The sequence below is a fragment of the Bemisia tabaci genome, chromosome 3 (assembly GCF_918797505.1).
Source record: "Bemisia tabaci chromosome 3, PGI_BMITA_v3".
In the NCBI taxonomy this organism is placed as follows: Eukaryota; Metazoa; Arthropoda; class Insecta; order Hemiptera; family Aleyrodidae; genus Bemisia; species Bemisia tabaci.
Window position 1 is genome coordinate 32,479,271 of NC_092795.1, and position 26,889 is coordinate 32,506,159.

The window sequence follows — 26,889 nt, forward strand, 5'->3', positions numbered from 1 at the left end:
ACTTCAATTTATATCGGGAGAGGAGGGGAGGCGGAGGGGTGGGGTGGGATGCATGGAGGGAGGGGGAGGGAGAGAGAGAGAGAGATGGGTGAAACTTCTAATTCTTGGCGAAAATATTCATCTTGGTTTAGCAATTATTTCAAAAGTTGGAAATAAGAAAATCCATGAATGCCCTATTACGCTATTACTCGGGTGTTACAAAGTAACGACAACTCCCGTGTATTTCTGAAGAAGTGAGAAAATCGAAATTGCCTTCAATTTTGGGGATGGAATACGCACATCCGTTGAACGCACGAATAATTGCATCAAGGCGCTTTAACCAACACAGGTCGAGATAATCACCGATTCGAAAAGGTCATTCTAAAAAAGACTAAAGTGTCAGAAATGATTATACCAGAGAAACAGTGAAAAATGTTTTAATCGATCCGTCCTGAATTTCAGAACTCTTAACTATGAAAGCGATCAATGGGCCTGTTGCAAACTTTTGCTAGAGCAAAAATAAGAGTTGTTTCTTATAGATAATGCCTCAAAAATCACGATGAGCGCATCGGCAAAGTCTGAAATGCACTTATAACTTCACAGTCTGCGTAAGAAATTTGCGGTTTTTTGAGCTTCCCACTTCAAAAACGATACTACGGCACAGGTGAACATCTTATAAGAGGAGTCGTTCCATCGTCGGCAATACTCATCATGGCCGACGCCAATCCGCCAAAACACGTGTGATGGGACGAGATAACACCTGAACTGGATTAGACCAGATAAAAATCGGCGTGTTAACGTTCATATTCTCCACGCCCGAATTGATTGACCTTGAACTCTCCTCGAATTACGCGCGGAACTGCGCGCAAGCGTCGGCCATGATGAATATCGCCGACGATGGAGCGATTCCTCTAACAAAATGTTCACTTGTGCCGTAGTATCGTTTTTGAAGCGGGAAGCTTAAAAAAACGCAAATTTCTTACGCAGATTGTGAAGTTATGAGTGCATTTCAGACTTTGCCAATGCGCTCATTGTGATTTTTGAGGCATTATCTATAAGAAACAAACCTTATTTTTGCTCTAGCAAAAGTTTGCAACAGGCCCATTGCTGGTGGTTTCATTACTGGTGCTCAAGTTCTTTAGAGAAGGATCGATCCAATTATTGCTCTAAATACTCTGATCTCGTGCCACTTTCCTCCATATAGGTACTCTTTTATTAGAGTGCTACACCACACACAACTGACGAGTCCCGTACATCTCTGAAGAAGTGAAAAAAGCTTAAGTGCCTTCAATTTTTAAATATACAACACATCTTGATGTTTCTCGAATTTGGTAAATATCCACGTTATTTCGAATTCTCTAATATCCATGGTGCATCCATAAAGTACATAAAGTACTTTTTCGGTACTTTAGACCCCTCCTCCCTCTTTTGAACGCTTCGTAACGCAACCCCTGCCCCCCCCCCCCATTTTAATAATTACGTAGCGCTCGACGGACCTCCACTCCCCTTGAGATCACCAAAATGATAGGAAACTGTTAAATATATCGGTGAAAAAAATTTAAATTATTTTTACGCAAGAGTGACAAATAACGTCAAAAAAATAAGGGGGGGGGGGGGGGGTTCATCTAGGATTTTGTATGTTTTTCCAATAGAGAGTTACGTAGCGCTGGCACTGGCCCCCCTCCCCTCTTATAACTTATCGTAACGCAGACTCATACTCCCTCTCCCCCTAGAGCGTTACGTAATTTACGAACGGTCCCTATCCATTCTTACCTCCCGCCCGCCCCATAGATCCATTGGATGATTCGTCGTGCAAACACCCGCCGCATGCTCTGGTCCTCCTCTGTTCTGCCAAGGTAAGGAAGAACGCCGTATGAGCCTTCAAACGTTGCCATATTTCCTTCAATAATAATTGAATTTTCCGGGGGAAAAAGTGAAAACTGTTCCTCAATATTTTCAGGCAATATTGCTCGCATTTTGGTCTAAAATATCTGAAAATTTCGAGGAAAAATTTGCACAACTTCCCTAAACAGTAAAGGCGTTACTCAGGGAACTTTGGCAACTCTCGAATGTTCATACGGCATTCTTCCTTAGCACGACAGTGCTAAGGTCCTGCTCGTTAACGAGCCGTAAGTCCAAGTCGCGGGCTCAGATTAAGCAGCACCGCAGCATCAGTGCAGGAGCAACCCAGCCTGGGACACACATCCTGAGATCCTGTCAAGTGGTTCGATAAACAGCTTTTAAATCCGGCGACGGCAATCTCGCAGCGGCGCATTGTTACGTAACCCGACGCGTGGATGCGGTGCGGCGCGCGGTGCCGACCGGACTCGTCAGTTGCCATCCGCAACGCTGTAAACAGTATCGCCTCATCCGCGAGTCCAAGATCACCTGTTGCTCCGCACAGCATCGTATTCAGTTTCGCCTTCAATTTACCACAAACAAAAGTGTGAATCTCGCTAAAGTTCGTAGTCCGTAATTTCCGTAACGGTGGTGATCGGCGAGAGCGGGGGTCGATTGGTGAGCGCCCTCGCGAAAAAGATTGCGTAATCGGACGGAGCCCTGTGACTGTGTCGGCGTGCCATTATGTGTTTTACGGAGCCAGCTATCAGCTCCACCTTGGTTTTTTTCGTCAACGGCGTCAAGGTGAGTCGCTCGCGCATCCCTCATTTCTAGGGCTGTTGTGAAGGGGTTCTGGGATTTTCGAGGAGGGATCCTGGAACTGTCAGGGATACGGAGGGCGGAGGGTCGACGAGGGGATACTGGGCAGTGGGCGATGACGTAACCATGGCACGGACGTTGGGGGTGATAAAAAAATATTCCTTGGATAACACACTTTGTAACGAGTTTGCCCTCTCTCCGAAATATCATATCTGATTTCTTGGGATCTTTAGGGGTAGCCAAGTAGAACCATTCAACTACCCGGGTCAAAATGCGCTTCGGGTGATTATACTGACTGCAGTTCAGCATTTTGCTCATAAAAGTGACCGTCCTTAGGGTCTTATAGTCTTCTTCAGGAAAATTGGATTGCATCTTGTAATGAGAAAGTACTATCTGGCTCATTTTAAAAACAACAGCCTAGTCTACGTCGTTTATCTATGCAGATAGGGTTTTTTTCTGGACGAGTCAGTTGAAAAAATGCAGTCTAATTGCTAGCAAAGCTATTTTAGTCGAAAGTTTAATCGTTTTGTGTATTGTGTATGTATTGTGTGTAGGTTTGATTCAAAAAAATTTTACCTCAAAATAGCTTGAAAAAACTCTGAAACTAGAGTCCTACTATAATTGCGGTGAAATTATGATATTAGGATCTTTTGGATTTTTTCAAACGATTTCCCCAATAAATACATTAACACCTATCGTACCTATTACAAACTGCTCTGACTCATACAGAGAGAAAAATTTATCTTTAATTCAAAAATTATGAATACGTCGGTTGACTATAAAATTGATCTTATCAGTACCTACCAAAGCTCCCCCTTAAACAGTTTGGGTACGCGTGGGCTAGTTGGAGGTCAGTTCTCAGTATCAATCTCCCCCTTTACCTCTTGAGAGAACCCTAGAGAACTTAACCCTAAATTTTTCCCCCAGCGCTCAATCATCACTTAAAAGTTTATATTCTGAAATCTTATCGGCTACGTACCGCCACTATGATAAAAGGTCAATGATCACTCCACTTTCACGCTTAGGTTGATGACCTACAATGATTTCCCTAACCAGGGCATCCACTGGATAGCCGTTCGTCATAGTAAACTTTCTCAGCCTCATTGGCGGATCCAGCAAAGTGGCAACTTTGTTTTTACTCCATTTAAACCTATGGCAATGTATCGATTCTTGGAGGGGCCTGGCATTCCGACAAGAATCGATTATTTAACATAGGTTTAAATGGAGGGAATCCCGTGTTACCAAATTGCAACCTAAAAGCTAGCATCCAATAGTGAGACACATCCAGCGTGTAAAGGCAATTTTTTCTGCCGGTTGAAATACGTCAACCCCACGAAGACTAAAAGCAGGGTTATACCCTCCCCCTCCTCTCAAACCGTATTTTCAGTCAGCAATATTACATGCGATACAACGTGATTTTAAGAGGTAAGAGACAGAAAAATCTCAGTGCAAATAAAAAAAAAAAAAGTTTGTCGTTCAAATCCTTAATTTTAAAATCTAAAATTGATCGGCTGCGCATCGTAGATCCAAAAAGACTCTTTTGGGATGATGAAGACTTAGGAATGTAAGCAACGTCGAGGCAAAAACAACGAAAGGATTGATATAATAATTTAATGTAAATAAAATCATAATAATTCATCGTAAACATAACTTAAATTTTCAGCATTTTTTTTGCAAGTCACGTTATTTTACCGTTGGATTTGTATTCGAGATGGCAGCGTTAAAGCTCAAAGCTCTTTTTTTGGAGGGACAGTTATTCATATTTTCATGATTTGAAGTCTCGTTTCTATGAATTTCCCCTATAATGTAGATAGACGTCTTTTAAATAACTGGCGCACATTTTATCTGAAGACTCTGTTGTTATCGTTCATACAGTCGTTGTTTTTGTTGATGTAGTTGACGCAATGTTTAGCTCAAACACTGAGATATTATCAGTCAGGTTTTCCTGGCGATTGTTATTCACATCAACCGTTTATCCCACGTCACTTTTGGTGGTCCTCATTATTAAAGGCCTCGGAACGTAATATAAACTTCGAATTACCGTGCGTAAACAGAACGAATTTATCAACGAAAACAATATTTTTGAAACATCTTCCAGCCTATACCAATGCTGAGGAAATGCGCCTCGTGAGCATTCGTTTCCTTTCATCTGATAAAATATAATTGTTTTTTAAAGCGTGAGTATTCGTTCGTTTAAAATGTTCAGAGCATTTTATTTACGATTCAGGCTAACTCATCTAAAAGTAGTGTGGAAGAATATCCATAAAAATTAATGTTTTTTGAGGCTAGGGAATTTTTGAGAAAAATCAAATGCACATACTGAACGACTTCTTCCTTAGCATAGCTACACTGCTACAGGGCCCTTAAAACTGTTGCAGTTTTCAGATCTCGCAACGACACACAGTGGATCGAGTCAATCAGAGAGGTCGGACATGACATTTTTAACAACAACTGCAAATTTTCATGTCTAAACACAAAGGTGACAAAGGTGTGAGGTGGCAATGTAGCTTTTAATGTAGCAAGAATAGTTTTTTGTGCTCTACCCTTTATATCAAGATTCTATTCAAAAGAAATTATTATAAATAGAAATTATTAGAAATTATTATTAATTATTTAATTATTATTATTATGTTTGGCTAATTTGTCACATTTTAAATTTTAAGGGGTGATTCTAAATGAAAATTTCGCGAGGAAATCAATGGAACCACTTCTGTAACCTTGAAGTTTAGTATGAACGGAGCTATGAGCTTTTAAAGTGTTTAAATTTTGTCCGACCTTTCCCATTTGTCGATCCATAATGTGCGACAGGAGCATCAAACTACATATATACGATGCTAGAAACCATGTAGCCGTAGGTAATGATAATCCCCTGTGATGGTGTCAGGAAAAATGTGTTAAGGAATCGCGGTTTTCACCGACTTTTCCAAATTCGCGATTTATACTGTTCTCAAGGAAAGCTCTCAAAGAAATAATTAGTTTGATTTTTTGGTGTTTTTTTGCGTCAATGGATGCAAAACGAACCCCCTTTAGCAGTGATGCACTGATTCCATCTTGAAGCATTTTTCTCTTGACTCTGTGGAATTTGACGTTTGGAGAGTTCGGCACCGTAACTAGTCAAATTTTCTCCTTAGTGATGGAAGTGAATACTGGAGTGTGATGGTCAGTTAACTAATGCAAAACCGTCCGATATCTAAACTCATTCCAGATTTCTCGGAACTGACAACGTATTGATGTTATTAAAAAGGTGTCATGCGTGTTAATCGAGAAGGGTGGAAAAATGATCACGGCTCGTGTTCTAATTATCTGATTCAATTAAAAACCGTTGGTTTGACTTAAGTAATTTTATGATCTCAGAAAATGATAGACACGAACATCCCCTAACTCCAGATACTAACATTCCGATTTACCAGGATATCCACTAAAAAAATTTGAAATATATTGATCGCACTCAAAATGTATTACGTCAGAGTCGAAGATCTACTTAAAACCACACATCCGTCTCTTTCACAACAACTGAAGCGCTAAAAACATGTACAGAGGGGGCGTTTCTCGGTTGCGGTGTCTCAAAAACTTGGCCGAAGTTTAATCCACCATGATTCTAACTTTATACGTGATTTTTACTGAATATTGATCATGATTTTATAATGCCCTGGACGAACATTTTAAGAAAACCCACCCGACAGTTTCCCCTCTAAAATATAAATTAACATTTGAGATTGTGAAACATTGCAACCTGGGAGTGCGCTTTCTGCATGCTCTACGCCTCAACTTCGTTCTGCGACGGTGCATAAAAACTGGATGCGATAAAGGAATACCTTTCGGAGGTTTTTCTCTCGTGGAAGGTTCGCCACCTTACGTAACCGTGAAAACATCGGATCGAAATGCCAATGAGAATACGGATTGAGGGCTGAGACTTACGTAACGCTCACGCGCTGGGTAAGAGTCCTATGCTCACCTGCGGCGCTTACAATTAAACATCCTTTGGTCCGTATCCAGACCAACTACAAAGTTGCACTGTTTCCACGGTGTCAGCGTATCTGCCAACTGCATAATCCCATCATTGGTCACATATTTTATAGTACTTTTCAAAGTAGTGATCGCATCAAGATCAGCAATGAATGGTAAATGCGGCCGCTCACACAGTCACGTATTAAGGAAGGCGGGGGGGGGGGGGGGGGGGGGCAGAGACAAAGTGGGCGGACTTCAACGGTGAAACTACCAAACCACGTATCTCGGTTTGCGACGTTGCAAACTTCATGAGATATGATAGATAATCCGCAGCCCGTGACAAGATATACAATAAAAAACAATTTAAAAAGGGGGTAACAAGGGTAATAAAAAGTTCACACACAAGACCAAAACGTTTCGGCTGAAAATTCAGCCATCCTCAGTTGGATAAGTAAAAATAAAAATGGTTAAAAATCTGAAAAAGTACCTGACTGTACCTTTCAAATTGAAAATGTTGTTATGACAGCAAGACAGCAGGTTGCAGACTTTCTGTCATACTTCATTTTTGAAATGAAAAACTACTTGACATCAATTCGTCGCTTGGCTGACATAAGGGCGTAACTACACATTTAGATGAGCCCGGAAAAGCATTGACACGTACGGAAGACAGGGTTCATTGCAAAGTGCAGTTACGCCCTTATGTCAGGTAGGCGACGAATTCTTGAAAACTTCCGTAATTTTTCTTCTCAAAGAAAGAAAACATTGTGTAAACTTCAAGGAATGATATTGGTTTGTTCTCCTGCAAAAAAATGAAATGGGAGTGGAGATTTTTAAACACTGCAAAAGAGATACGTTGTCTGGTAGTTTCACGTCTATCTGTGTCAAGTTCAGCGTCAGGGTTAAGTGACAGGGTGCTGTGGTCACAGGTGTTTTTTAAACGGTCCCTTCCCTTAGGGCGACCCTATATCGACGGTGAAACTGCAAAAATGCGTATCATTCTCGGTCGATGTTCCTCAATCTCCATTCGTATTTTAGTTTTTGAAAGAAGGCCGCATCAACATCATGGCTTGCGATTTTCGCATAATATTATGCATATAAACAAGAAAAATCACTACAGTTTTCAAAAAATTACGTTCAGTACTTGGTTTCCTGGTAGGAAATTAATTTTGACAGTAAGTCTACAACGCCGCAAACCGAGAATCATAAGAAAAACGCATATCGACGGTGTGAGTCAGCAATCACATTACTCAGTTTGCGACGTTGCAGACTTCCTGTCATACTTTATTTTTTAAACGGAAAACTTCTCAACGGCAATTCTTTAAAATTGCCGTGATTTTTCTTCTCGGTGCGAAAAAAATTCAGCAAAAACTTCAAGGAACTATGTCAATTTGTTCTTCTTTTAAAAAATAACGTAGAGGTGGAGATTTTCAGACACCGCAAACAAGATATGTGCTTGCGGACTCACGCCGTCGATATATGCATTAGGTCAGGGATTTAACCCCGAAGAACCTCGCGGTCACGGGGCGTACACCCTAGTTTAACAAGGAAAAATTGTACATTTTTCCATAAAATTGGACGCTTTGCCGCGATGCAAACTGATGATATGCGCCGTGCAGCAAAGAGATCGGTGTTTTGGGAATTTTCTACTCTCCTAAAGAAGAGGAATATATTTTGCAAAACAAGACCACGGATTTTTTCAGGAGGGGCTCAGGCCCAGGCGATGGGTGCATGACAAAGGGATAAGCAGGGTCTCAAATTCTGAATTTCAGCAAGGAACAATTTGTAGGCGGCATCACACGATTGGCAGAGGGTGTAAAGCATTGCGATGTATCCTCGAAGATGAATAACGAACGACTTATAGGTTTCTTTTCTTATAGGATGAACTTTAATTAAAAAAAATTAGACCCAGAAAGTTTCAATGAAACCCATTTTTACTTGAAGAGTTGTTGGAAAAATGTGATACATTTTCAGGTTCTAGTGGATTTAGTTAAGGTACCGCTTGGTCAGGCTTTGCTTCAAAGGAATAGTTTTTGATGAAAATAATGATCCAATGCATTCTTAAAAATTTCTCCAAAAAGACCAGTTAGGTAAGATATTTTAAAATAAGCAAATTTGTTAGACTCAATCACCCTTTTTGTCTCTTAATATGTTACATCCGCTCTGCATTCGATTTTATGAAATTTAATTGAAAAAATGAAAAAAAATGTACAATTTTTTCATTTACTCTAAGTGTGCTGCATATTGTCAGGTTCTTGTAAAACTACTTTATCTGCGGCAAAATGAAACAAGAACGCCAGGTCAGCGATCATTTAGAATCACTTACGTATGCATATTTCGCGAAAGTATCTCTTACGTAAGGTTCGAGTCAATGTAGATACTTTCTTCATAAAAAGCACCCAACACTCTAAAAAAATTCCACAATTACGTAATTACTTTATTTAAAGACGAATTTTCTGAAAATCTCTCTCATAGACTTTTCTTTGCGCGATTCCTTCAATAAATTGAAGTGCACCGACATTTTATACTTTTTAAAACAAAGTCTCTGAGGGAACAATTCTGTGATACATCAAATTATTTGAAGGAGTTAAAGCCACATTGGAGTTTCATTATACAGCACCTTTGGATTTTTGCACTCTACAAATTATTTGAAGAATGGTTGCTAATTTTCTTGTAAATTGTTTTTGTAAAGTCTCCCAATGATTTGACTTAACTTTCTCAGAATTGATCTCTTTTAAACATTGTCCCTAGTCACTAACAAGGTAATAAGGAGCCAGTCGAAACTTTGCGGGATTGCAATGCAATCAAGCTCCTGTGGCTTTGACCGTTTACTTCACATTAGTTTATTGCAATAACGGCATTCGTGGTTCAGCTGACTAAGACCCCTATGTATATTTACGCATTCTACGCTGTTGGTTTTAAGAGCTCCTCCAAACGTTTCACAAAATATATCTTTTTTTAATAAAATTTTGCGTAGAAAGCGAAAGTTGTGTCTATAACTATCGGTTTTTCAAATCTTGTGGTAGAATATTTTGTATCAAGGATAGAATGTAAGTAATAATATCTAAATTTTGTCAGGGATCAAATTAATTGGAATCATTATTTTAAGTCAACGAATCCTGCTCACTAATAGACCTAGCGTTTGATAAATGTCGGGTTTTTGCTCGTGAACACAGGGCCAGATTCACCTACTTGCCGCCCATGGGCCGCCTGTATTTTGCCGCCCCCTTCTCATTCGTTTTGAAACTCGATAAAAACCATCAAGTGAACGTGCCGGCGGGGGAGGGGTGCATAAGACGCATTTACTCGTGTTGAACACATTTTTCGGGAAAGCCCTGTCAACACTACTAGCAAAAGTTCGCGGAACTTTGTGCGAAAGTTAAGTTTCGTAAACCTATCTCTGTGTGGACAACAAGGCCTTCCATGTTTGGCGCAAAGCGTGAAGTATTCAGACAGTCTTATAGGCGCTATGCGCCGACCGCTGCTGAACGCACTGTGTTGGACGCAATGCGTGAAGTCTTCACGCAGTCTTGTAGGCGCTATGCGTTTCACGCAGACCGCACTGTGATTGGCGCAATACGTGAAGTATTCATGCATTCTTGTAGGCGCTATCCGTTTCACGCTGACCGCAATGACCGCACTGTGTTTGATGCAATGCGAGAAGTATTCGTGCCGTCTTGTAGGCGCTAATATGTGTTACATGCCGATCGCCGAGCCGAGGGCTTCTCCTTTTCATCTCAAGTCCTTGTTATAACATTTCTCTCTAAGTCGCGCCGTTCCAGGCCAAATTACGTGTTTGGTTTCTCTCTTAACTCGACTAATTGAAGATACCGTCTCTGGTATCACTAAGAGACGACAAAATTAGAAATTACCATACTCTCAGTATATGAGAGATTTTGTCGCCTTTTTTCGTTTGTAATTTTTTTTGTCTAAATCCGATTTTTTTATACCTACACTTAAAAAAATTGCAAATTTTTGCCGCCATGGGCCGCGGCCCATGTGGCCACCCCCTTAATCCGGTCCTGCGTGAACAGCCTGTTGAACAGCCTTCGAAACTTTACGAAGCTGAGTTTAAAGCCTCGGGTATTTAGTTTCATTGGACGGTTGACTGACAGTCCGACGCGGCACTTTGAACCGTCAAGAAAGACTAGTATAAGTAGGAATTAAGTCTCTCTTCGCCTCCCACCGCCTGCACCAAATAAAATCATCTACTGTGCAACTTGCATTTAAATCTGGACTTGACTGGGTGTACTCGTATATAGGAGTCGTAGCACTGAAAACTATTACTTATTTGCTTCTTCATATCGATGATTACATTAAAAAAACAAGGATCTCAGCTTGCAACATTGTAGATTTCTTGTCGCGTTTTATTTATTTATTTTTTACTTTTTTTTTAAAGTAATGAGCATTATTCCTTGGAATTTTTCTGAATTTTAGTTTTTCGTCTAATACAGAATGTTCCGCTCAGTGTGTTATTTTATTGTTCAAACAATACCTAATGTATGTTTGCATTGCAAATGTTGTTTCTGCAGAAAAAGTATCAGAACAACAGTAGTGGTTTTGAAATGTTGCCCGCAATCAAGATTCGAATTATGTACTTCAACTGTCTACATGTCCATAGTCTGCACTACAGAAATAATGCAGATACTTTTTTAAGTTGCTCTCCTTGATTCTCTGAGATTCCCTCCGAAATAATATTCGTCGATAAACAAGCCAGTAGTGGTGCTGTAATTCCTATAAATATCGTCTGAATTTTTTGTAAGATTACAACCTAAAATGGTATGAGATGAACGTCTAAAATAATGATGCCTCGTTCCTGCTGGCGCAACAGAATATTTTTACCAATAACTGTAAATTGCTTGGATACATGATTTTTCTCCATCTTTGTTTCAGGTGGTCGATAGTGAAGTAAACCCAGAATGGACACTGCTGCAGTATTTACGCCAGAAACGTATCCTTTGTTGAATGTCAAAATGTTAAAATATGTTTAAGATCCATTGAGGTTTAAGAATACTAAATTATTCATGTCATGTCATCATTCTCTGAAAAATTATTTCAGCAAATACTTTTTACAAGATATATTTGTTAAGTCTAAAAATGATATAGCTCGGAGCCCTAGACTTAATGTCTCTCTGAATGGACGCAACACTCTTTTTTCATCCAGTGAGCCCTATACCGTTTAGTTAGGCAGTCGAACCATTTAGAGGGAGGAGGGGAGGCGTTATTCAGTCTTCCTTGGCTTGCAAATTCTTCAGAAGAGGGTTCATTTCAGGGAGTCGGAAAACCAAAAGAGTTGCCATATCGTTATTTCTTGTTTGCTGTAAGATGATTATATTACATACTCTCAGATTCAAAGCAAGACCAACATCAGACTTATGTAATGATTTGTTGAAAGGTGAGGCTTAATTAAAGAATCTAAGTTATGATAAGAGGACAATAATACCTTGCTACTTTTTTCAACCCTTGTTCCTCAACAGCGGCACCGTTCCATGGAGGAAAGGTTGTTGTTGTTGTTTTTTTTTTTCAAAAAAAAGTAATTATACTATAGTTCTATGCCCATTTTATGTCAAAATTTTTGGATTTTTTCTTTGCAATTGAACTTTTCCCATTTTTTTTTCTAAATCTTTAAGAACCCTACATTAAATTCATCTTGAATAAGGTGTGAAATCGAACAAAATAAACCAGTCGATAAAGATACAGTGTATCCTATAAAAAGCGACATCAAGTTCAGCAGGGAATCAACATGGACCAATACCGATGGAATATCCAATTCCTTTCCAGAATCGAGTATCAACATTTTTTTCTGAAATATTCTCTAAAGAAAAATTAAGAGGAGCCAGTCGGTTAGTGCCCTCATGAACCATGTGCCTCTCGCTTGAGAACCAACCTCCTCCCACCACCTCATGCCCCTCCTCAATGCGTAGCCCCAATCAATGTTCTGATCAGACACATGCAATCGAAAACGGAACTTCATGTTTTTCGATGGAAAGAAACATTATACTCTGTCTTAGGAGCTTAAGCTAATTCCTACTTTCTTTTCTACGGTTTTTCTTACGACTATGTTTGATCCTTTACTCACTCGCTCAGTCCACCTGACCGGAACGAAGCTCGGCTGTGCAGAAGGAGGATGTGGAGCCTGTACCGTCATGGTATCGAAATTCGATCGAGTCAAGAAAAAAATCACGTAAGCCATTCATTCTGACTGAATTTCAAATTTTCTCTTCTTCTCGTGTGAATATCGTACATTATCGGCCATAGCAAAGATGAGACCTCCGCAGACTAATGTTGGGTGCTCAATTTTTCCCACGCAACGGTCCGATATCGATAGGATTTTTGATTTCATATTAATCATGTTGAATTAATATGAAATTAATGTATCAATGGTTAAATTAATATATTAATCGTTAAATTAGGTATTGGCGGTTTAAGTACTGTTAGACAATCAATATCTGTCAATTCCTCACCTGAGATCGATTATTTATAATGGTTTAAAGGGAAGAAATACAGTGTTGCCAACTTCCGAAAATTGCCACTGCATCGACAGAACAAAGTTATTAAAACGAACAGTGAGCTATCATGACGAAAATAATAAAATTACCTCTGACGCTGAAATAAAATTCGATTGAACCATCTCTCATCCGGGATAGTCCTCGTTTGTAATATTCACGAATTTTCGCATAGAAATGTTCAACATGATAATCCGCTCTCGTACTATCACCTTCATTTTCCACGACATTCCTTTCGCACACCCACTTGAACGACCTATTTAAGTACTTATAAAATCAAAATACAGCGAGGCTCGAGTGGTTTTAAATTTTCAATACAGCGATGCAGCGGTATCAACTCAAACTAACTTGAAAAATAATCGCGTATTGTGCATTTTAAGTTTGAAACTACGTTATCGCGTGGGTCTACGATCTGACTTTATGATATCAATCCCCATTTCGAATCTATTTGATTTGCTCATGAAGAGGGCCTCAATGCGCGAGTGAAAGCATTCAGCAGCTTATCGCACGATGACGATGACACTTGCACTTGTGGTTGCGGTGGCGGTCGCGGCGCCAGCCAACCTTCCGCTCCTCATGCCATGCTGTCGGATTTGTTTAGGAATTTTCACAATTATTGAAGAGTTGAAATCCCAAACCTGGTCAGCTCCATTAGATTTTGCTAAGATTCTGCAAAAAAAAAAAAAAAAAAAAAAAAAAAAAAAAAAAAAAAACTTAGCGAACGTTTCAAAACCTAGCGAACGTTTCAAAACCTAGCGAACGTACACAGCTCTTGCGAAAGCCAAGCAATTCAAAACGCCTTCAATGTTTGCTGTATGCAACACGGACATCCGTCGAGTGCGAATAGTTGTATGCAGGCGCCGTGAGTTCCACTTCAAGTACCCTAACCGTTCGGCAAGCTTAAGATACAGATGTTTCTCTCAACTGGATGCGAAAAGAGCACCTCTCGGCTGCAGTGTTTCAGAGTCTCCTCTAATATTTCATTCATTGTAAAGAAAGTGAATGCATCCATTTTAAAGAAAGTGAATGCATCCATTTCACTAAAAATTTTACTGAATGTTCCTTATGATTCTACAATTCTCTGTGGAAAAAATTCTGGAAAAATCACGTATTAAATTCTCCTCCAAGGGATTAATTAACAACGGAGATTCTGAAACACCACAATCGAGAAGTGCCCTTTTCGCATCCAGTGCCTCAATCAACAGGAATCGAAAGGCATGTGGTTTACAGTTGGACGTATTTCTGTCAAACGGAACTATGTGCATTATGACTTGAGCCCTGTTATGCATATATTCTTATGGGTCTCAGGGATCATGTCTAAAAGCACATAGTTCCGTTTGACAGAAATACGTCCAATTAACTCCTTAAAAATAAAACCAAAATTTTGAGAAGAGGGCCACACCACCGTTAATGAGATTTGACGCCCTCATGGATTTCACTCCACTTCGTTTACACCTTCACCTCGTTTACACCGATTACACCAAAGTTGCAGAAGCTACCGTTTTTGCGCAAATCGCCTTAGAAGTTACGATTATTACCCATTCATTTATGCGCGAGAAAAGCGAAAATTATGATAAAGTAATTACTCGTGAAAATATTCAAATTTAGGAAAGGAGGAAAGTAGGAGGTGGAAATAGATAAGAGCTGCGTTTTTTATCTGACATGTTTCTAATTGTCTCGACTGGTGTCCGTATCTGGATGCAAATTCCGAGAGTACTCTGCACTATTTACGACTGATTTGCGCCGCCTCAGAAGCATTGAGTGAATTTTCGGGAAAATTTAAGAATTATTTGCTTCCAATTTTTCAGAAAATGTCGCTTGTAATTTGATGTAAAGCGTCTGAAAATTTCAATGAAAAGGATTCATAAGTTTCTTCAAAAATAAATAGTTTCTAAAAGGCAATTTGGCAACATTCGAAAGCTCATACTGCGTTTTCCCTTAGCACGGCAGATCAACCTTAAGCCGAGACTCCTAAATTACGTACTGATCACAGACTTTATGATTCATTGTTGTTCGTTTGACACAAGACGTAATATCACACCGGGAAATAAGTTTGTTTTAAAATCGTTTCATTTTAATCTTGGAGAAACTAATTTTTAGGAGACAGTTAAAACATGTTTTAAGCTATTTTTAAAAAAAACCCAACTTGAGCATTTTCAGTTCTAGTAGACCTTTCCTAAATGTTGAAAAAAAAGTTTTTTGTGTTTAGTTTTCTAAATGAGAGAGATGTGTTTTAAAGAAACCGATATTAAAAACACTTCAAAAGGTGGTGATTATTACTCTATATAAAGCTGCTGTTCCCACTCACTATGCCCCCCCTAGATAAAAATTGGCCGAAGCGATTTCCTTTAAAATTGGTACACGCTCAGCTATTGTAATGAGGAGTTGATTAAAATTATCCCCACTCAAATCCGCTGCTTAGGACGCCTGCAAGAGCGAAAAGTTGTTTCTCCATATAGTATTACATTGGAGATACGCGGTTGTTTACGCGCATCGCGCCGAACAGGTTCAATCCTGTTGCGTGACGTCACTGCCTTATAGACGAAATATAAGGTTTTAGGCGGTATTTTTCAACGGATTTTTGAGGAAATTGGTAAACGGGGGTATTTTTCAACGGGGATCTCGAATTTTTGGTCGGATTTTCAAAATCTCAAAATCCAAGATGGCGGCCGTGGCCTTAAATGCTAAGTCGGCTCCTGTTCGATCGATTTTCGTGAAACTTGGCATCCGGGGGTACTTTTCGACGGGAAACTCGAATTTTTGGTCAGATTTTCAAAATTTCAAAATCCAAGATGGCGGCCGTGGCCTTAAATGCTAAGTCGGCTCCTGTTCGATCGATTTTCGTGAACTCGGCATCCTGGGGTACTTTTCGACGGGAACTCGAATTTTTGGTCAGATTTTCAAAATTTCAAAATCCAAGATGGCGGCCGTGGCCTAAAATGCTAAGTCGGCTCCTGTTCGATCGATTTTCGTGAAACTCGGTATCCGTGGGTACTTTTCGACGGGAAACTCGAATTTTTGGTTAGATTTTCAAAATTTCAAAATCCAAGATGGCGGCCGTGGCCTAAAATGCTAAGTCGGCTCCTGTTCGATCGATTTTCGTGAAACTCGGTATCTGGGGGTACTTTTCGACGGGGATCTCGAATTTTTGGTCGGATTTTCAAAATCTCAAAATCCAAGATGGCGGCCGTGGCCTAAAATGCTAAGTCGGCTCCTGTTCGATCGATTTTCGTGAAATTCGGTATCCGGGGGTATATTTCGACGGGAAACTAGAATGTTTGGTCAGATTTTCAAAATTCAAAAATTCAAGATGACGGCCGTGGCCTAAAATGCTAAGTCGGCTCCTGTTCGATCGATTTTCGTGAAACTCAGTATCCGGGGTACTTTTTGACGGGAATCTCGAATTTTTGGTCGATTTTCAAAATCTCAAAATCCAAGATGGCGGCCGTGGCCTAAAATGCTAAGTCGGCTCCTGTTCGATCGATTTTCGTGAAACTCGGTATCCGGGGGTACTTTTCGACGGGATCTCGAATTTTTGGTCGGATTTTCAAAATCTCAAAATCCAAGATGGCGGCCGTGGCCTAAAATGCTAAGTCGGCTCCTGTTCGATCGATTTTCGTGAAATTCGGTAACCGGGGGTATATTTCGACGGGAAACTAGAATGTTTGGTCAGATTTTCAAAATTTCCAAATCCAAGATGGCGGCCGTGGCCTAAAATGCTAAGTCGGCTCCTGTTCGATCGATTTTCGTGAAACTCGGTATCCGGGGGTACTTTTCGACGGGGATCTCGAATTTTTGGTCGGATTTTCAAAATCTCAAAATCCAAGATGGCGGCCGTGGCCTAAAATGCTAAGTCGGCTCCTGTTCGATCGATTTTCGTGAAATTCGGTATCCGGGGGTATATTTCGACGGGAAACTCGAATTTTTGGTCAGATTTTCAAAATTTCAAAATCCAAGATGACGGCCGTGGCCTAAAATGCTAAGTCGGCTCCTGTTCGATCGATTTTCGTGAAACTCAGTATCCGGGGGTACTTTTTGACGGGGATCTCGAATTTTTGGTCGGATTTTCAAAATCTCAAAATCCAAGATGGCGGTCGTGGCCTAAAATGCTAAGTCGGCTCCTGTTCGATCGATTTTCGTGAAACTCGGTATCCGGGGGTATATTTCGACGGGAAACTAGAATTTTAGGTCCGATTTTCAAAATTCAATAATCAAAAAGGGCGATCGTGGTCTAAAATGCTACATCGCTTCCTGATATTGATAGATTTTTGTGCAACTCGGTATTAGGAGGTGTATTTCGACGGGAAATTAGAATTTTAGGTCCGATTTTCAAAATTCAAAAATCAAAAATGGCGATCGTGGTCTAAGTTGTTATCTTGGCTTCCGATCCATCGATTTTTGTGAAATTCGGTATTAGGAGGTGTATTTTGACGGAAAACTCGCATTTTTGGTCAGATTTTCAACATTTCCTAATCCAAGATGGCGGCCCCGCACGAAAACGCGGTCCGGACTCCTAGAACATCAATTTCTGTAAAACTTGGTGAAAAAGAAGATTAAGACATAGATGTTGTCTCCTCATCAATGTTAAAAACTGTGCGGGGCGGTGGCGGCTCGCGGAGCGAGTCGCAAGTTCGTCGCGAAGCGTAGAACTGGGGTCCAGGGGCACTCCCCGGCTAGACGTGTCAGCTCGCAAAGCGAGCTAATCACGACTAGTTTTTAAATAAATCTCAAACATATTTTCATAAACTTGTTTAAAACGTTTTTAAAATGATTGGGATATGACTTTATAACAAAGTGAAAAGGCATACGTCACCATAACTTATCTCCAGGAACGTTTCAACGTCCTTTTTTCCATTTCAAAGAAACATCTGTAAATAATTTTATCATTTTTAAAGGTATTTGTTTTAAAAACTTCTTGTAGGTGTCATTGTTCTATGAGGGAATATTTCTTGTTGTTGTTGTTCTTCTTCTTCTTCTTCTTCTTCTTCTTCCTCCTCTTCTTACCCTGGTAAAAATTGGCGATAGGAGCTGCGTTTCAAAATACCATAAGAGCTCTTTTAGCCGACTGAAGAAGGCGATAGAAAATCATATAGGTGGCTGTAGAAAGTGGAAAAAATCTTACGGCCGGGCTACACGAAGCGATAAAAAATTATATAGCCGGGCTATAGTTCCTATCGCCGGGCTTTACACTTTATCGCCTGGCTGTTGCTTTTTCGCCATCGGCTATATGAAATTGTGTAGAAATTCTTGTGCTTTGTAAATCATTAAGTTTGTACGGAATCACCTAATATTTACAAAACTCACATTATATTTTCCTTTACTACATATTTTTTTTTTCATCAATTAAAATGAGAATAATCCATACAGAGTGTATCCAAACATCTCTAAGTCATGAGTTGAAAAACGCTGACTCCGCGAGATTAAATATTAGAGCCTAACACAAAGCGGAGCGGCGGCGTATAGGCGCCCACAAACCTAACAGGGATACTTCACGCATTGCGCAATGCGTGAAGTATCCCTGTTAGGTTTGTAGGCGCCAATGCGCGTTCCGCGCTGGCTGCCCGCCCGCCGCGCCGCGCCGCAGCGTACCACGGCGCTTGAAGCAACTATTTCACACCAGAGGTATTGCACAGTATCGTACGAAATTGAAGGCGCTCCAACCTAATAGGAATGGCAGGCATCCTTCAAAAGTACGGAGCTTTCCTCGCAAAATAAATCAAGATACTTCGGCCCAAAAAGAGAGCGGTAGTCCAAAAACTCACCAAGTCCTAGCATCCGTAATTAGTGACGTTTAGCATACGCTTTATCGCCAGGCTGTTGCTTAATCGCCATCGGCTATAAAAGGCTATAAGAAATTGCGTTGCCGGCTATAGAAGCTATTGGAAATCTTACAGCCGGCTGTAGGTCTATGGTATTTTGGAACACAGATTCTACTGCCAATTTTTTACCAGGGTATTCCTCTTTTTTTCTTCTTCTTTCTCTTTTTCTTCTCCTCCCTCATCTTCTCCTTCTTTGTCTCCCCTTCTTATTATTCTTCTTTCTCCTCTTCCTCTTCTTATTCTCCTCATTCCTCCTCTTCTCCTTCTTCTTATTCTTAATCCTCTCCTCTTATTCTTCTTCCTCTTCTTCCTCTTCTTCTTCTTCCTCCTCTTCTTCTTTGTCTTCTTTTTCTTCCTCTTCTTCTTCCTCCTTTTCTTTCTTCTTCTTTTTCCTCTTTTTCTTCTTCCTCATCTCCTTCCTCTTCCTTTTTTCTCAATCTTTATCTCCCTCTTCTTCTTATTATTCTTCTTCCTCCTCCTCTTCCTCTTTTCTTCTTCTTTATCTTCCTCTTGCTCTTCTTCATATTCTTCTTCCTCTTTTCCTTTTTCTTCTTCTTCTCCTCCTTCTTCTTCCTCTTCCTCATCCCTCCTTCCTCTTCTACGTCTTTTTTTGTATTCGATGACTGCTAATGAATTGATTTGTCTAATATTCCAGTCACAGCGCAGTGAACGCGTGTTTGACGCCTGTGTGCGCGGTGCACGGGCTGGCAGTGACGACGGTGGAAGGGATAGGGAGCACTCGGACGCGACTTCACCCCGTCCAGGAGCGGATCGCCAAGGCGCACGGTTCTCAGTGCGGCTTTTGCACCCCCGGCATCGTCATGTCCATGTACTCCCTCCTCCGCTCCCACAAGGAACCCACCCTCACCATGGACGACATGGAGGTCGCCTTCCAAGGTAACATCCTTAAATCAACACAAAATGATCAAATATTCCCACATCTACCGTGTATCCGCCCCAGTGGCGTAGACAGGGGGCCAGGGGGGGGGGGGGTGACCAGGGTGTCTGGACTCCCCCCCCCCCTTAGCCTCGTTATACCTTTCTTTTTACTTTTGGAGGGCAGACATACAATAATATCAGGGACACACACAAAATAATTTAAATTTACCGTACCCCTCAGAGCCTCCGATGAATGAACCCCCCCCCCCCCCCCCCTTAAAGAATTCCTGGCTGCGCCACTGTTCCGCCCTAAATTAGCTTGTTCAGTGATTTATAATTCTTCAGTTTTTGGCAGGTCGAGAGTTCACAAGCATTTTCCCTATAATTTTTTTAGAGGTTTTTCAAACATACATAAGAGCCGTTATCACTGCACTCTCCGGCACTCCGTGCTCTACCTAAATGCCTTAGCCTGTAGTATCCTCTCAAAGCTCTTCAGGAAGTAAACGCTCTCTCATTTCATTAAAAATCCCTTAAATCCCTGTTGCCACTCTTCCACTGGACGTCCCTTCGTCTCCGCCCAGGAGGAATTTCCAACTTACGATAAAACGTAATTGTGGTACATTTAAAAGTACGTGGAGTCTTATGGGTAGAACGCGACTTTACCCGTAATCATTAGCGTAAACGTTTCAATTTTGGCCTCCATGTCTTAGAAACAAGCAGAATTATAATTGCAATTAGCGGACTTGCACAAAATATGGATTTCCTGCTATTTGACTCAAGCACGGCAGTGTTACTTAACATGACCACGTTATGAATTATGGCCGTAGCGTTAAATACGGTGTCGTTTTGATCCCGAATTATTCTCTCCCACTTCCATGCCTTTTTGGCGCTCGCGAAATTTGATTATGTCATTTCGTAAAGCGCGCCATTGCACATTGATATTTTCAAAAAATCCGCCGTTCATTCGATCCGGCAACACCGGCAACACTCACTACGAAATACTACGTTGAGTACTACGTGTACTACGATGATGAATAGTGGCCTCTCATTGGTCCGTTCCGTGGTGAATGGCTCATTCATGGGGGTGGTTTAGTGCTCATTGCGCATGCGCAGCACGCGATTCAAAAATGTAAACAATCATAGCGCAAACGGTGTTTCCCTCGACGCAGATGTTTCCTTTACTACTGATTAAAATCATGTGTAATATCAAGGGTGTTAAGATCGTAATATGTAAGTATCTCATCTACATGTTAGCAAACATCTGAAGAACAGAGTCTGTCGGTATGTTCAACGGTTATTTTTTCAAATGTGAAGTTCAGACCAGCCCAATCATGCAAGTTGTTCATTGATCAAGTGTACCCAGTTAAATTTCTTTTCTCGCAATCATGCCGCAGCTGGCCGTTGTATTTACAAGCGATATAAGTACATACGGGAATAGACATTTCATTTCATGGTCTAATAAATCCAGTGTATTCCGATTAAGTAGGAATAAACGTTTGAAAATGGAATACGATGCGGGAAGATTTCAACCCTGAGCTCACCAGTATTTCTTATTTCAGAATGTATGTAATTCAGAGTACAGTTGAAAAGGACTCATCATAGATATGTAGTGCAGGCAAACCATCTTTATTTCCCATCATTATGACTTTGCTACCTATTAATTCCTAAAATTCAAAGATAACGGGAACTTTATGCGAGGAAGTTTGTCAGTGTTAACAAAACCAACAAATTAATATTTCTTAACTGAATGAAGTTTGATCCACTTAGAAAAAGTCTGAATGCACCTTTCAAGACTGAGAATAATTGGAACTTCGAGCCAATGATGTCTCACCAATACTACTCTTAAATTCTTCTTCTCTAAATCTTGTGCCACACCATGCACTAGAATTACGAACTCATATGCCCTGCAGTGTTGAATCAGTAATGCTCAAGTAAGCGCTGAATTCTTATCTCAAGGTATAAAAGAAAAAAAACGCTCTTTCCCACCAATAAAAAATCATGCTACTAATGATTGTATCTAAGATGTGATCAGAGTGCTGTTTTTTTCAGTATGTGCTAATTTCCTAATTGAGTCACCTTTTTTTTTTCAGGAAATTTGTGTCGCTGTACCGGGTATCGGCCTATTATTGAAGGCTTCCGATCTTTCATCGAAGAATGGGAACAAGTCAGAGCAAGAAGTGCAACAAATGGCACCACAAATGGATGTGGGATGGGCGAAAATTGCTGCAAAGTCAAGAAGAACGGCCTCCAGAATGGAACTGCCGATTCTGCTGATGAAGAAGATGGCAAATTATTCAATCAGGCTAACTTTGCTCCCTATGACCCAACCCAAGAACCTATCTTCCCTTCTGAACTACAGGTAACACGAATTCAGTTTTAATTAAACAACAAGAACTGAAAGATTTCTCTTTCTTACCCTACCACAGACATCAAATATTTCGACGGTGTAAGTCGGCAATCACATATCTCGTTTGTGGTGTCTGAAAATCTCTGCCTCTATATTTTTTTAAAGGAGAACAAATTTACATCATTCCTTGAAGTTCTTACAGAATTTTCTTCGCACAGAGAGGAAAATTCACAGCAGTTTAAAGAATTGCCGTTGAGTATTGAGAATTTTCTTCACACAGAGAAGAAAAATAACGGCAGTTTTAAAAAATTGCTGTTGAGTCATTTTCTGCTTAATAAATAAAGTATGACAGGAAGTCTGCGATGTTGCAAACCGAGTTATTTGATTGCCGACTCACACCGTCGATTTGTGCTGAGAGACATTAGTACATAAGTAAATGTAGGGAGAAAAGGAATTTTTGAAAATATCTCAGTTAAGTATCCATTTAAACTTGTAGGTCTGAGAGGAATAATCTCCCAAACAGTCGATTGCTCTAATAGTGTATTTTTCCAAGTAAATAGAGGTTCGCAGATGAGCACACAAAGTAATTTCTGTAAAATGAACAATTCATACCCAGATATGAATTTCTTATTCTTGTCATTGAAGCCTGAATTAGACAGCAGTGCAATGCTTTGCTTAAGCTTTGATTTCTGTAATTCTAATTTTATCAATAAATCTGTCACAAAATGACAAAGCATGTTTTTTAGCTTTCAGACAAACTAGATTCCGAATTCTTCATGGTTAAAGGACAGGACGTCACATGGTACCGACCGAGCAAGATGGAAGATCTCCTCGCTCTAAAAGCAAAATATAATCATGCCAAAATTGTTGTTGGAAATACAGAAGTTGGTGAGTCGTCACATGCAACCTTTCACTCATCAGGGCTTTTATAAGGGTCAGGTGGTAAACTATTAATTATGAAATCGAGTGAAAAAAATGTTCCTACATGCAGATTTTCATAATGCCTTTACAGGTGCTTAAGTATCGATAACTGAATGAAAAAATTGCCTAATTCTATTGCAACATTTAAAATAATCTGATCATGTTCTGTCTTCTTCAAAGAAAACTAATCAGAATGTTTCCTTGCAATTTTGTGTAATTTTTTTTCAGTAGTTATGAGTGAAGAAATTTCATAGAAAAATTCGATTGCACTTATATCTGTTGGCCAGTTTTCCAATAAACAAATGAAATATGAGCGAAGACTTACGATAGCGCAATCTAAGGTACACATTTTTTTACTGTCATTATCGATACTTCTCTGCCTGTGCCACCAGTCTCTGGTTCATCTTTGTCAGTATGAAGATTCAGATTAATCAACTTAAAAAGTTGTTCTTTCCCTCAAACTATTACATTTTATCAATCTTCTTATAGATCGTACCTTGCTAGATAGCATAAAGCAATGGCCCGCTCATCTACCTCTATTGAAATTAGGAAATCCTAAATCAAGCATATTTTAATTATGCTCTGTTGGTTCATTACCACTTTGTTTTGCTTTTTTTTTCTGCAGGAGTTGAAGTCAAATTTAAAAAATGCTCTTACCCTGTCATCATTCACCCAGTCCAAATCAAAGAACTCTCTAGCTTTGAAATTAAAGAATCGGGTGTTCAAGTAGGAGCTTCAATAACACTGAGTGATCTAGAAAATAATTTGAAGGCAGTCATATCTCAGCAGCCAAGTGAGTGTTCAATTTTCTCTTCCTCTGATAGTCCTTTAATAATTTTTTTCCTTCAAAACTAAATAAGAACCCCTTTTGTTGGATTGCTAAATTTTCTCAGGATCAACTCTCCTTATCTTGATTGCATTTCATGAAATGAGTAGCTAAATTTAGAATTTTAAGAAAGTTTCATTCACAATACTTAGCTTTTGGTATCATTTTGCCGTGTCATAGCTTCGTGTCAACACCAAATGAAAATTTTCCAAGTAAATTTAACTTGGACACAAAAAGATAAATTATTAAGCTAAATATTAGTGAAGTTTTTAGAAAACTGCAAGCAATTTTCTGAGTTGGTTCAATTTCATAATTTTTGTCACAACAAGGGTCCTAAGTACCGAATTTAAATTGATGTTACAGACTTACTTCTTGAAGACTTCTTGTTTTTCTCTGAAAACAATTACTTACTTATCAACTGCAAGAAAAACTGTCAAGTTTTCCATGTTACTCTCAAATAATCATACCAAACTAAAAAGAAAAAAGGAAAAAAAAAAACAGTTTGCATTCATCTGTATATTTGATATGATAAAAAAAAAATTTGCAAGAAATAGAAGCAACATTTAAATGAATTCTTTGTTGTAAGTGTCTAATATTTATGCTGTGTTACAGGCTATAAGACAAAAATCTTTAAGGCAATCGTCAAAATGTTACACTGGTTTGCGGGAAAGCAGATTAGAAATGTAGCAGCCATAGGAGGGAACATCATGACTGGCAGTCCTATCTCAGATCTGAACCCAATCCTCATGGCAGCCAACTGCCAGCTGGTAGTAGAGAGTAAGACGCGGGGCGTACGCCACGTAACAATGGACGAGAAATTCTTCACAGGCTACCGACGTAATGTCATAGCCCCAGACGAGATCCTCAAGTCAATCATTATCCCATACACCACTCAGCGGCATCACTTCCGCGCCTATAAACAGGCGCGGCGCCGGGATGACGATATATCCATCGTCAACGCTGCCTTCAGTTTGGAGCTTGATGAAAACAACTGCATTGATGGTCTCAGAATTGTGTACGGTGGTGTGGCGCCAGTCACTACTATTGCCAAGAAGACCTCTCAGCAGCTCATTGGCAAGAAGTGGGATAGAGACATGTTGAATGAGGCATATTCACTGCTTATGGATGATCTGCCCCTGGATCCTGGTGCTCCTGGGGGTATGATTCAGTACCGGCGTTCTTTGACGCTCAGCCTCTTCTTCAAGTTCTACTTAACGGTAAGTTTTGACCTGCAAGCTGTCAGTATTTTTATTGAAAGATTCACATTTTTAGTCAAAAAAGAGGCGCTGATCTGGGAAACTAACCAGAAGAAGACAGTTTGATTTGGTAAGAAAATGAGAGACAGAATCCAGTACTTTCTACTAATATCAAAATTGTATGATGATATAGAGAAAAGAGTGGATCTCTTGTGTCTGCCAAGAAAATACCTCAAATAATCAATGCCACTATTTTTACACCGATGAGAAGTGAGTCAGTAGGTACTCAGTGACGATTAATTTTTAGGGTTCAAAACCAGATATCTTAAACACAATATCTCATTAGTATATAAATTTTGTTTTTCTAACTGCAATGCATTTTGGCTATCCAGCCATCATCTGTTGCATCCCAAACGATGGCTGGATAGCCAAAACGCGTTGAAGATAGGAAAAACATTTTTAGACTAATGAGTAATTGTGTTCTAGATTTTTAGTATCACTAATGAGTAGTCTGAACTTTTGGTGCCTCGCAATAAAGATGCCTCTACACATCATGAAACAAATGTTTTTAATGGTTTTGATATTTTCATTTATCTAACAATAAAACTGAATACACTGAAGTAAAAATGCGCTATTGTTTTTTCGAAAAACTAACAGTAAAATTTTTATTTTTTGTGCATTATTTAAGAAAGTTTGCTATTCAAAATTCACTCTTTCTCCTCTTTTTTGCAACATTTGTATAAATTGTTTTAAATCACAGGTGTGCAATGAGCTAAGCATCCCAATCCCATCAAAAGAGGCAAGTGGAGTCAAGACATTCCATACCCTGACTCCAAAGTCCTCACAATACTTTGAGAAGCGTCCCAATGAGACTCGCAATGACCTGGTTGGAAGGCCCATTGTTCACATGTCTGCTTTTAAGCAGGCAGCGGGTGAAGCTATCTACTGCGATGACATTCCCCGCAACGAGCAAGAACTCTATCTGGCATTTGTTATCTCCAGTCGTGCTCATGCCAAGCTGTTGAACGTGGATCCATCACCTGCGTTAGCACTGAAGGGAGTCCATGCATTTTTCTCAGAGAAAGATTTGCCAGGCGATCGCAATAAAGTTGGTGCCATATTTTTCGATGAAGATGTTTTTGCCAGGGATAAGGTAAGAGTCCTTGAAAATATGTCATTGTGTATTTTAATTTTTGTGAAGTTAAATAAAAGAATTAAAAAAGTTTGACTTTCCTCTCAACCAGTATTAGCCTCGCGTTTTCTGCAATTCGAGAATCACAAGATTCGGTATTTTCTGCACCCCTTGAAACGGTTGTGCTATTAATGGTTAAGAAAATTGGTGAGTTAGTTCGTAATTTTCAACAGTCATAATTTTCATTTTTCACTGTAATTTTCAACCGTCATAATTTTCATTATTCACTGTAATTTTCAACGTAGGGAATCCTCTGTATTCCTTGCAAATAGATGTAAACAGTAACAGATATCATCAGTTAAAATCAAATGCTGAGGATGCAGCATTTTATAATCATACATTAAAGTCCTTGGGCCACTATCATTTTAATTAATTTGTTTTACATTTTCTCTTCAGGTTCTTTGTCAGGGTCAGACAATTGGAGTTGTTGTTGCTGATACCCAGGTTCTAGCGCAAAGAGCAGCTCGTTTAGTTAAAGTGGAATATGAAGACTTGGAGCCAATTATTACAATAGAGGTAAGCTGTTCATTTCAAAATTGATGCTATTTGCTTATTTTTCTATCCAGGTAACTATCTTGTACTGACATGAATGAATTATTGCCTGTGAAATTATTGTCAAAA

The 26,889-nt window shown here is 39.7% G+C and overlaps 1 protein-coding gene across 1 annotated transcript in view; it reads left to right on the forward strand.

Annotated features, from left to right (window-relative positions):
- Positions 1 to 2,316: 2,316 nt before the first annotated feature.
- ry (xanthine dehydrogenase rosy) overlaps positions 2,317 to 26,889 on the forward strand; it is a 35,568-nt gene continuing 10,995 nt past the window's right edge. The window contains exons 1-10 of the mRNA XM_072298191.1: positions 2,317 to 2,622; positions 11,476 to 11,533; positions 12,670 to 12,766; positions 19,563 to 19,804; positions 21,877 to 22,145; positions 22,880 to 23,021; positions 23,680 to 23,847; positions 24,493 to 25,097; positions 25,837 to 26,229; positions 26,665 to 26,784. Of these exons, the coding sequence (XP_072154292.1) occupies positions 2,563 to 2,622; positions 11,476 to 11,533; positions 12,670 to 12,766; positions 19,563 to 19,804; positions 21,877 to 22,145; positions 22,880 to 23,021; positions 23,680 to 23,847; positions 24,493 to 25,097; positions 25,837 to 26,229; positions 26,665 to 26,784 (2,154 nt within the window). The 5' untranslated portion in view covers positions 2,317 to 2,562. The remainder of the gene's footprint in view (positions 2,623 to 11,475; positions 11,534 to 12,669; positions 12,767 to 19,562; positions 19,805 to 21,876; positions 22,146 to 22,879; positions 23,022 to 23,679; positions 23,848 to 24,492; positions 25,098 to 25,836; positions 26,230 to 26,664; positions 26,785 to 26,889) is intronic.